The sequence below is a fragment of the Alexandromys fortis genome, unplaced genomic scaffold (genome assembly GCF_014885135.2).
Source record: "Alexandromys fortis isolate MF-2015 unplaced genomic scaffold, M_Fortis_MF-2015_v1.1 scaffold_6, whole genome shotgun sequence".
In the NCBI taxonomy this organism is placed as follows: Eukaryota; Metazoa; Chordata; class Mammalia; order Rodentia; family Cricetidae; genus Alexandromys; species Alexandromys fortis.
Window position 1 is genome coordinate 5,249,246 of NW_026067902.1, and position 11,886 is coordinate 5,261,131.

The 11,886-nt window shown below is 41.7% G+C and overlaps 1 protein-coding gene across 2 annotated transcripts in view; it reads left to right on the forward strand.

Moving 5' to 3' along the window:
• Hao1 (hydroxyacid oxidase 1) overlaps window positions 1–11,484 on the forward strand; it is a 51,717-nt gene extending 40,233 nt beyond the window's left edge. For both annotated transcript variants that reach the window (XM_050134193.1, XM_050134192.1), the window contains exons 5-8: window positions 2,452–2,543; window positions 7,028–7,186; window positions 7,287–7,356; window positions 9,429–11,484. In XM_050134193.1, coding sequence (XP_049990150.1) covers window positions 2,452–2,543; window positions 7,028–7,186; window positions 7,287–7,356; window positions 9,429–9,499 — 392 coding nt within the window. In that variant the 3' untranslated portion in view covers window positions 9,500–11,484. The remainder of the gene's footprint in view (window positions 1–2,451; window positions 2,544–7,027; window positions 7,187–7,286; window positions 7,357–9,428) is intronic.
• Window positions 11,485–11,886: the final 402 nt, after the last annotated feature.

The following is an 11,886-nucleotide window of genomic DNA, read 5'->3' on the forward strand; positions in this document are numbered from 1 at the left end:
AGGTTTTTAAGCAGATGGCGCCCACACAGCCGCCCGCCGCAAGGCACAGGCCGCGGCTAAGGAAGGGAGGGCTCGTGCCAAGCCGAACTCGAGCAGGGAAAGGAGAGGTCCTAAAAGCCCCACGTTGGGCGCCAGATGAAGGCGTAAGTCACGAACAAGGCAACACCAGTTTGGAGTTATGATTAATAGGGTGTTATTTATTTAAAGGGGAAAAAACTTACAGATCACAATCCCAGACAACAGCCATCTGCGCAACCAGGAAGGGAGTCTCGTCTCCAGCGGAGCAGTAAGAGAAGAGAGCGAGCAGAGGAAATAGCCCCTTTTTTAAAGGGAGTGAGACCACGCCCCAATGGGCTGGTATCACAGCAGCTATTGGTTGGAGGGGCGCAAAGACCTCCCGCAACATTTCTTATCCTTCTTTCTTATATACCCCAGGACCACCTGTCCACGGGTAGCATCACCCACAAAAGGACTGGAACTCCCACATAGATCATTATTCAAAAAAATGTTCGACAGGCCTGCCCACAGTCCTAGCTGGAGGAGTTATTTTCTCAGCTGAGGCTTCTTATTTTCAAACAAAGCTAGCTCACCTGCATAACTTTTAGGACTCCCACTTGTTATTTGGACGTGACTGTTTTCCTTGATTTCAGCCTTGGGAAAGATGGATTCTCACAGCAGTTTCTAAGTCAGAGTCTCAGATACTCACTGGTAGTAATGACAGTTACAATGTTAATAGTGTTACATTCAACAAAATACTATATGCACTAGAATTTTTTCTTACAGGTCCACAGGAGAGAGTCAGGGTTCAGCATGGATGGTTTCTGGTCAGAGCTCACCTCATCTCTTTCTGCAAAGAGACAAGAAGTCAGAGTTTCATGACACTTCTTATAAGGAAAGTCCTTATAAGAACTCCTTTTTGAACTTCACTTTCATGAATGTATCCAGTCTTAATTACCTATCAGAGATTCTGTCTCCAAATATTATCACATCAGGTAATAAGGTTTCAAAAGAACTTGGCAAGGAAAGAGGTACCAAGACCATTAGACATAGGTATAACATCAATATATACCCATATGTTAAAAGAATAGTATTATTATCATTATTAAAGTATTTGATTTTAGTATTACATGGCATGTAGTGGAAAGCTGTGTAGCAAACAAAAATGAAAACAATCAGAATTACAAACTGTTGTGCATCTTTTGTAATTTTTCTTAATCAAGACTACCTTTTAACCCCATTGCTGAATTGGTACATACGTTCATTTTCTGAATTTACTTGCTTAACTCTCAAAAGTCAGATATTCAGGACAAAACCAAGCAAATTGGTTTTACTTACTATTACATTTAAGAACTAACAAAATGGGAGCATCCTATAAATAATAGTTTAGAAAACAAAATCTAACAATTATGTTTGCTGCTTAAAAATACTATTCTCTTTTAAAGCTGGGTTTTCAGAAATCAATATCATTGAAGCACAATTAGTGAGTTATAGTTTTAACATCATATTTATAATGTATTCCATTGCACAAAATTCAATTATATAACAAACAGCAAAACAGTTACTGAATTTTCTGTTGTGTATTAAATTGTATTAAATACTGTTTGGAATAGATTTGTTGATTGGTGGCTGCCATGATAATGCTTGTCACATACATGCTATTTTATTTTCCATATTGTAAGGGGATACTTTTGCTAAGTGGCAAAACTGATATGATTTTATTAATTAAAAATAGCTAATATGGACTCTAGAGACGGCTCAGTGCTTACTGGTCTTACAAAGGACTAGAGTTCAGACCTGTAATCTCAGTTCCAGTTCCCGGAGAGTAAACGACACTCTCTTTTGACCGCCCTGGGCACCCAAATTCATGTGCTGCATATAAGCCCATGCGAGCACACACATATAACAACAAACAAACGAGTAAGTAGCAGAGAAAGTCAGTTTTCTTTAATGATGTGATACCTGATAGATTGACCACACTCCAGGGCAGGCCCCATGCCCAGTCATGGTCAGCTAACACAGACTGGACTGGATTAGAGAGGGGGTGAGGAGGGAGAGAGAAATGAAGAGGTCAGCAGGTAGGAAAGTGAGGAAGGATCCGGGAGGAGTTAGTGGAAGGGGTTAATGTAACTAAATACATTGTATGAAATTCCCAAATGTTTAATAAAACATTATAGAATACATAATGTTAGCAAGTCTTCACAAAGATAAACTCTTTATGACAATTTACTATGTCCTCATAGTTTTGTCACATATTAAATTAATTGTTTCACCTGTTAATTTTAGAAGGAGACGCTACCCCTAATATTTTAAATGTAACGACTGGTGTGTTTTAATGAAAGTACTAAGGAAGACGGGAAGGAGTGAGGCCCTCCTCCCTCTATAGGGATGCTGGAGTTTGGAAGTCCAAGCCTTTGGTCCAGTTTCCATGGGATGATGCTTTGTTCTTTCCAGGCGACGATGCTAGAGAAGCTGTGAAGCATGGTGTGGACGGGATCTTGGTGTCCAATCACGGGGCGAGACAACTGGATGGCGTGCCAGCTACTGTGAGTTTCCACTGGGGTTTCTTCATTTATCTTTGGAAAATCAGGGCTCTATATGCCTCCCGTGTGTGTGTGTGTGTGTGTGTGTGTGTGTGTGTATCACTTACAGTAAACTGCAAGATGTTATGTGAGATCTCAGATTTTCAGTGGTACAGGAATTATCTAAATTAGCAGACATAATTATTTTTAACTAGTCCAAGATGTCTGTTTATAAACTCATGAAGAAAGGCCCTTCTAATTAGTAAGGCAGGGATTGTTCTTGTGGTTATTGTAGGCAATGTATGAGCTGGAGAAGAAGAGAGGCGATACAGACATGGCGGTTCAAGGGAAATGAAGGCATACACACTTGTAGGGATCATAGAAACCTCTGGAGAGGAAAAATTCAATTTGGTAGTAGTGAACTGTTGTTTCCTTGAACCAGCAGGATGATTTGGTGAAGTTTGCAGACAACTTGGGTTCATTTTATAACAAAGTACAAGCTAGCAGGGAGCCCTGGTGGGCACAGGGCTCTCCCACAGTGTGACCCAAAGCACTCGAGGGTGTGGGCAGTCAAGTCTGCACACAGTGGGATTAGCAGCCTAAGATTTGAAGTCATAAAGCTGGAGGTTGTAAGCTCCTGCTGATGTAGACCTAGTCCCACAGACACAGCATTCTGGGTGATATTAAGTGTGGCCTGTAGGATAAAAGGAGTGGAAGGGAGGGAGAAGTGACTCAGAGCTCAGAGCTTCTGACCAGATTTATGCCTCACTTGTGCACGAAGACACAGACTTAGTGTGCGGGCCAAATTAAGTTTGTTTTCAAAAAATAAAATATAAATTTTCTGAAATCAAATCTAACTAGATTTTAAGGGGAAAATATCTAAATGGTGTGGTTTCATTCCTTCTGGCCAAGGGCATATGGAAACTTATCTAAAAGGGCTTTTTGAGTTGTGGTCTCAGAGACTGTTTGAAAAAAAACAATGCCCCCTCCTTTGGCCTGCCCTGTGGATGAGAGGATAAGCTTGCTTCAGCTTTGCCTCACGCTTAGCCAATTTAAGGCCCATGATGATGAGAGCAAGGTATGAATGCTCCCAGTCTTTGGCAAGTGGTGTTTTCTTTCCCTTGGTATATGGGTTTTGAGGTGAGCAGTCAACGACTTAAAAAAAGGCTATGGCATAAGCCTTTACACTAGACGCATAGACTGCTTTACCATCCTGTGGCCTTCATGACATCAGAAGGCAGGGGACGCGCCCAGGATGACATCATGTGAGGAGTTTTGAAAGTGAAGGCTTGAGTTTGAGTTATTTCTTATTTTCTTGCCTTCTGAAATGTGTGAGAGACAGAAGGGCCAGTCTCTCAGACTCTTATGCCCAAACTTCTTCTGGCATTATGTTGGTTCCCTAAGGAATTTGTCTGGATTGTACGGTTCTATATTTTTCTACTTCCCAGCATTCCCTTGTATAGAGAAATGTTGTCCCCCTTGAATTTCTGGACCAGGAATTTAACTTCAGTTTATCTTCACACACTGTTCTCTGGCCTGCATGAGTCCTTCGAACATTCTTTTTTATAATTTTTTTTTCAGATTTGCATTGCATTTTGATGCCAACTAAACCCCAACAACTTCCGACTTACAGATATAATGTTCTTTCCACAGTCAGTTTCTCACCTGCCAAACCCTTTCAGTAAATAAGCATTTGAGCCATTAAGTTGCTGACTCTCAAATTGAGTCCTTAGGCATGTTCTGTACCATCTAAGAAATGTTTTTTTTTTTAAAGGGGAGTGCTTGGAGCTAGAGGGGTGCTCAGTGGTAGAGTTCTTGCCTAGCATAGAGGAGACCCTAAGTTCAAACTCTAGCACCAGTATGACAGAAACACAAAATGAATTGTAAAGGCATGTCTCATCCTTAAGAGGTACTTGGCACATGAACTGGCTTTTGTGGCATAACAAACAAATCTGAACTTACTGGCTGAAACATTATGTATGTCCCAGTTTTATTCAGTTGACATTTTGAGTTGAGAACTGTGAGGTGGTGGGGTCTGGGCTTGGCTGCGCTCAGTCCCGATGGTATGGGGTCAGCTGCTTGTGCAGCAGACCAGCCTGGTAGAAGATAACCTCACCGTCTCACATCTTCCAGTGGGTCAGGTTGGTCTGTTTTCATGTAGGGGCAAATTTCTTAAAGGGTCATGCCAGGTCTTACGATCTAAGCTCAGAGGTAATGCCTTCTTAGAATCTCTCCTGTTCCATTGGTGAACGCTAGCCACCATTCAGATCCCTACCCCATCGCCCCTTTCCCTAAGGATGCCCCAGGGAGCATAATCCCACTATGAATCGAAGAGTGGGTGGAGCAATTATTGGAGCCATTTGGAGGCTTGCTGAATCTCTGGAGGGTGGTTTTCTGATTCTACTGCGTAGCAGCCCTGGAGGGGTGTGAGTTGTGGTCTGAGAGAGATTCTGAAAGCTGAAGAAGTTACCTCTGCTTTAACTGCAGCACCTTGTTAATGTCCAGCTTCTTTGGTTGGAACATTTGAGTGTCCTTCTTCAAGAGAGTAACGATGGATGCAATACTGATGCGTAGAAAGGAAAATTGGAGCCCTAAATAGGGCAGTATCTATTGGGCTTGTCTGCTCTATTTTATCCATTCTTCCCAGATCACTCTGTTTTATGTGGTGTGTGCCTAGTGAAAGTGCAGCTCTGGGAAGAGAGGAAAGTTAGAATCGCTCAGTGTTGGATGGGACCTACCTGTCCACAGACACCGAGGCACAAGTGTGGGCTCTGTTCTATATTCCAGGATTCGTATCTTAAGTGTCCTTATTAGGGTACTTTTAGGCCAACTAAGGCACTGGAAATAACCTAAACAGACTTGATTTGTGTGACTTTGAAAATGTGTATTGAACCCAAGCTAGCTAATATTTTTCTTTGGTTCTGGTTTCAAATGGGGAAATATGCTTAATTATGGCTTGCATCATGGCTTGGAAATTGTAGCATTTATATGTTGATGTAACTCGCCTGAATGTAAAAGGGGACTATGTATAGGTAAGTGAACGTATGTAAATGGATCCGAAGCATGTTTGGCAAGGGATGGAAGCCAGAAGGGAAAGGGGAAAATTGCGCTACCTGCCAAACATTTAGGGACCACTGGCCAAGGATTGCCTCCACTTCCTCCAAATTGTAGCTGTGTTTGGTTTTCAGCCTTTTACATAAAACTCTATTTAAGTTCAGCCACTAAACTTCGAGGAGAGAAGTAGGAAAGCCTTTCAGTGATTTCAGTACAATTATTTCTGGAAAAAGAGTAGCTTAAGTGTGTGGTGGCTTTCACAGCCTACAGGAGTGGACTCAGAACTTCATTTCAGACTGAAATGCTGTGGGGCAAAGGTGAAATATTTCCATATTTTCACCTATATCTAATGAGCTAGTTGTATTGCTTACTACTGTGACTTTGGGGGCAGGGAGAGGGGAGCCAGTTATTTAAACTAACAGTTGTTCCCTTAAAACATCCTGCTACTAGGATCTTCTGGTTCAGGCTTGGAACTAGCTTGCTGGCTGGGTTATAAGTTTCAGGTTCAGCTAGGCGAGGTTTAGACATCTCTGCCTCTTAAATGGTCTCCCTGGGGTCCAAACTCCGTGGGAACAAGACTTGGGGATCCCTATCTCATGACAAATGACAGAAAGGCAAACCTAAGGAGAAATAGTTGACATAGCTATTCAGGCTGGTGCCCACAGATGGCCCTCAACCTCCTCTGCTCACATGTGACTACCAAAGTGGGTCATAGAACTAAAGTCAGCATCAAGGTGGATGTTAATATGCTCTATTTGAATGGGAGAAACTATATAGACGTCTTAGAAAGGAAATGCATTCAGAGAAGTATGGGGGTTACTGAACAATACTGTAAGCCACCACCTCACCTTTGAGAGGTTCCTGTGTTCTCTATGGTATCTTAGCCCATTGACAATGGCCAATTTAGACTGGGCTCTTTCAGGGTCACATGGTCATTTTCCTGTAACTGTGGGTAAACTGCTTTCATCATTGCCTAACGCTTATCTGGATATAAAGTTTGTTAGAAGAGGAACTCAGAGAGGGGTCACGCTTACACATTTTATACACTACTGCTTACAACACCTACCAAGCATTTTAACCATCAAATTCTGGTAAATAATGCTAAGAATACTGTATACCAGTAAGATACTTCACATACTCTTATAAAAGAAGGAGCTATGAAAGATTGAGTGATTCAGAATTATGTTTATTATTTTTAGACATAATATTTGCATATAAATATCAGGAATAGAAAAATGAATGCCAGACTTTGAAGACATAGAGGCTGCTCAATTCTGAATTCACATGAGTTCCCAGTTCTAGCATTGCATTGTTTTCTTCTTGGAGAAATGATTCCATCTTCGACCTTAACCTCTTTTCTCTCTGAGCCTGAGTTGGATGGAGGTGAAATTGAGCCGATTCTTTTTTTTTTTTTTTACACAAACAACGTCACATTGTCTTCCTTCTCCCACTAGATTGATGCCCTGCCAGAAATCGTCGAGGCTGTGGAAGGGAAGGTGGAAGTCTTCCTGGACGGAGGTGTAAGGAAGGGCACTGATGTTCTCAAAGCTCTGGCCCTGGGAGCCAAGGCTGTGTTTGTGGGGAGACCCATCATATGGGGCTTGGCTTTCCAGGTAATTGGAGTAGGAAATAAGCAAATACAATAAAATCCTTTAATAGTAAAATAGAACTAAACTAGTTTACTCAGTACTTTAATATCTTATACTTGCTTAGGGAGAAAAGGGTGTTCAGGATGTCCTTGAGATCCTGAAGGAAGAATTCCGGCTGGCCATGGGTCTCAGTGGTAAGTCTTGGCACTCCTTGATGTAATGTCACCACAACACAACCACTGACAGACAAAACTTAATTGAAGAAAACAATTATTTGAGCTCGTTGTCTCAGAGACTTTCAGCCCATCACCATGGGGAAAGTATTGTGGGCTCATGGCAGAGACTGAACCAGGGGCTAAGTTTTAACCTTGGGGGGCTTTGCCTTAGTGACTACTTCCACCATCTAGTTCCCACCCACCTCTGAAAGGCTCCACAGCCTCCAGCATGGCTCCTCTCCTGGGAAACAGGCACTGAAAACAGGAGCCCATGGAGAACACTCCCGATTCAAATGACAGCAGGTTCTTATCCTCGTTTACTGCTGTTGTGTTTTCTGTGGGATTTAATCCAGGCTCCTTGGAGGACAAAAGATATCAGGGCAACTCAACTTGCAGTTTGCTTTATGTTTATGGCTCCAAGGCCATGGACTGGTGGATTTACAGTGAGCCTAGTTACTTAGCCTTCAGCTTTGACAATTCCATCAGGGATGCCTTTGTGAGCAAGAGGACTCTAAAGGTAGGGAGAGCACCATTCTTTTTCTCACTTCTTGATACATGACTGCATAGATTCAACTGGCCAGTCAATTCTACCTTTTGACTAAGCACCAGGTCAAACTCTACCTGTTTAAAACCATGCCCCTAATTCTCCGTTAGACCTGTGCCACCTGCAGCCCCTCACTCTCAGTTTGCCCTCATGCCAAAGTTTCATTTGCTCTGGCTTGAACTCTCAACACTTGCCTCTTCTTTCACATCGTGGTATTCACAGAAGCTGCTCATTACAGTGTAATTTGAATCTGACCCCCTTCATCACACCCACTGCCCCCAAGTGGCTGCCCCATTACTTTTGCAGTGGATATTGGGGTCTGCTTCTCTAACCTTGTCTCCCTGCCTTCTCCTGTTCTCCTTTGATCACAGAAACCAGGGTAGTCATTGAAAACATTAATTTAACTCATGTTCCTCTTGGATCAGAACCCTCCAATGACTCTGGACTTAACTCAGCATAGATGTCAAAGTCCTTACAATAGTTTTCAAGGGCCTTGTTACCCTTCCAGAATCAGCTTTTACCCATGCTGTCCCTGTTACTGCACCGAAGCTTCATTTGCCTCTTAAAGGTTCCTTGATTATCAGACAAGTTCCAGCCTCATGGACTCTGTGCGGGATCTTCCCTCTTTTTTGATGCTCCCCAGATGAGTGCATGGAGAGTCCCTCCACCCTTTAATCTTTCATGTACATTTTTCATTCACAAGGGGACCACCTTGACTGCTGATCTAGCTCCAAGTTCCAGCTTTCTTCCCTGTTCTTGCAGTCTTTTTCCTTAGAATCTATCACTGTTCATAAGTCATCTGTCACACAACTTGTTTTTTACGCAACACACATTATGTATTTTATATTTCCCCTCTAGAATACAAAACGTGTGACCGGGGATCTTTCCATCTTTTATCTCTGCTGGGTTTGCAGTGTTTAGAGTAATGCCTGGCACACAAACAGTAAATGTTTGTGAAAAGAATTAGTAAGTGCTGCGTTTACTGTGGATTGCTTAGAGTTTGACTCAAAATGGACCTTTAGCTGATGAGGAAGAAAAGCTTCGAGTGAGTTACCAGCTTCCCCATTTGACACTGAAGTGAGTTCATTTTCTGTGAGCCACAGGGTCCAAATAACCTTGCTAGCTACAACGCCCAAGATTGTCTCTCTGCTACCGTGCAGCCCGAGGTTGCCGGAACCTTCGGGAGAAGAATGTCATTCTGTGAATCCTCACTACACATTTTAATTTGCTGCAGACATATCCTAAACGAGAGCTTTCAGGCGCTGGCTGTCTATTAAATGTGGCAGAAAGAATACAGTCTTTGTGCTAATAAAAATATGTGCCAGTCATTTTGTATTAAGGACTGTTTAGGTAATAAAAATGGTCTCATGCCACATAAGATTTGGCAAGCCTACCTTGAATCATAAACCTTACATTTGTCAAGTTTTACATTCCTTGGGAAAAACGATTACCTGCCTGATTATTATTGCATTCATTTCATATTAAATGTATGCATTATTTTTTTCAGGGTGCCAGAATGTGAAAGTCATCGACAAGACATTGGTGAGGAAAAATCCTTTGGCCGTTTCCAAGATCTGACAGTGCACAATATTTTCCCATCTGTATTATTTTTTTTCCAGCATGTATTACTTGACAAAGAGACACTGTGCAGAGGGTGACCACAGACTGTAACTCCCCACTTCAATACAAAGGCTGTCGTTCTTCTCCAACAAAACAGCGATCCCTTTTCGTTCATTGCTTTTGACTTTTCAATGGGTGTCCTAGGAACCTTTTAGAAAGAAATGGACTTGCATCCTGGAAATATATTAACTGTTAAAAAGAAAACATTGAAAATGTGTTTAGACAACGTCATCCCCTGGCAGGCTTAAGTGCTGGGAAACAAAAGATATCCTCTGGTAAAATTGGAGGTAGTGGGCTGAAGGAAAAGATAATGACCTCCCTGTTTATTAACCTGTCTTATGTTTAGATTTCCTTAAGACAGTGCTTCTTACAGTGTGCCTGGGCTGTGAAATGCTGGAAATGCCCAAAGAAACATGACGCTTGGATCTGCCGTGTTGAGAAAACAGCACTAGGTAGAATTGAAATGGATGGTGGTAATTTGTGATTTTTTCTAGAGACTTTTTGACTTTTAGCACCTAGGTCTCTGAAGGTGTATTTCTAGCCATGTATGGAGTATCTGAATATATCTGAATGCTGTGTGGCAGTCACCCCGTTTGAAAAGGATATGTCTTATCTACTTGGGCCATCAAGAAATAATTTTCATTTTTGAACTCTGTATACTCATTCCCTTTTTTGAGGTATTGATTTCCTAGCCCCCCCTGAATCTTTTTCAATCCTTCTCACTTATAACCACATTCAGGGTCAAGTATGTATTTTGTGGGGTTCATGGTGAATAAAGATAGGGAACTTTTGCTCAGAAGGATGCCCCCCAAAAGCCATTTCCTTTGACCACAATAATTTCCATAATTGTCAATGTTGCCTTCTTGGTTTTTTCTGTTTAATGCCATTCTTCCTTGGACATGGGGCAGTGGAGACACTCTACAATGCCAACTGGAGACCCTATGAAATGCTTATGGTTCTCACTTGCACCTTGCCCCAGGACTTGCACAGGGCACAACTTGACTCAGTATACACTCCGCTTGTGCCACTGAATGTCACTTAAAAGACACAGTTTTTGAAGGTAAAATTGTTAGTGTTTTAAATACAACAACCAAGTAGCATCAAACCCTGCACATGGAAACCCTTCTGGACACTGTGAAGGTAATGACACAGGGCTGTTAGTTTTAGTCCCAAAGAGAGATTTCTGCAACAGGAGGCACACTTGGCTTCTGCAGTAATTCTGTTCAAACGTTATGGAGTGTTGAATGAAGTCACTGAGAAGAGACTTGCCGTCTGAAAAGATGACTGTGATTTCACTTTAGGATTTTGCTTATTGTCTTGTGATTTTTCTCCATTCGACTTCTGAATCCCAGGTCACTGCTAAATGATAGCAGCGTGGACACAGGTTTTCCTTTTGAAATTATATCTGTGTTTGATTAAAACAAGCAATCACTTATTCTGATAAAAATGGGAAGAATTAGCTTTCACCTTTTCTCCAGATGTGGAGGAAACATTATCTCCATATTGTACCATGCTGTCCTTTCTAGTTAATCAGTGAAGAAGTATTCCCTACTGATTAGCAAATATTTTTTTTTGCTGTTAGTGTACAATATGCATTGTGGCTGCATTGCTGGGGATGCCATCCAAAAATGCTGATAGTAGTTCAGGAAGTGAAGTTCCATAAAAAAAAATTATTCAAGTTACAAGAAGAATGGATGTAGATGCGTAGATTTCCTGTAACTTTTTGTAAGCTCAGAACTATGCTATGTGGATTTCTCTTCATGTCTTCAGAGATAGACTATGTCCCCAAACCCCAGGTTGGGTAAATTTTCTATAACCAAAAAGATACAGTGGTTTGGATCCGTTGGAAACAAATAAGGGTACAGGAATGGTTGAGGCAGGAATGGAGAGGGTTGATTATACATTACTTTCCGGGAGTTCTGCCATTAAACTTTGTGATTGTCTTTTCTGTTTCTGATTTCTTTTTTTTTTAAATTTAAGCTAAGTTTATTATTTAGCACACAAAACACAAATGTCATACACAATCATGTTGTAGTTTGGAGGTTTTGACATGCACATATGTATATTGTTAATATTCATCTCTTCTCTGAGTCTTTGAAAAATCCTTTGGGAGAAAGCAATAAAGAAAAGAGCTCCAAGAGGCTGTGCACTTGTCTGCTGTGCCACCTGGGGTACAGTGCAGTAGGGCAGTGTCCCTTAAACCACAGCCTGTATCCGAACTATTTACAAGATTGTTAAAACAGATCGTTGGGGCCATCTGTAACAGCGTCTCATCCAGCCAGCACAATGAGCCAGTTGTTAGGTGTGAACTGTAGGGAGAGACCACGTGCCACCTAGAAATACTA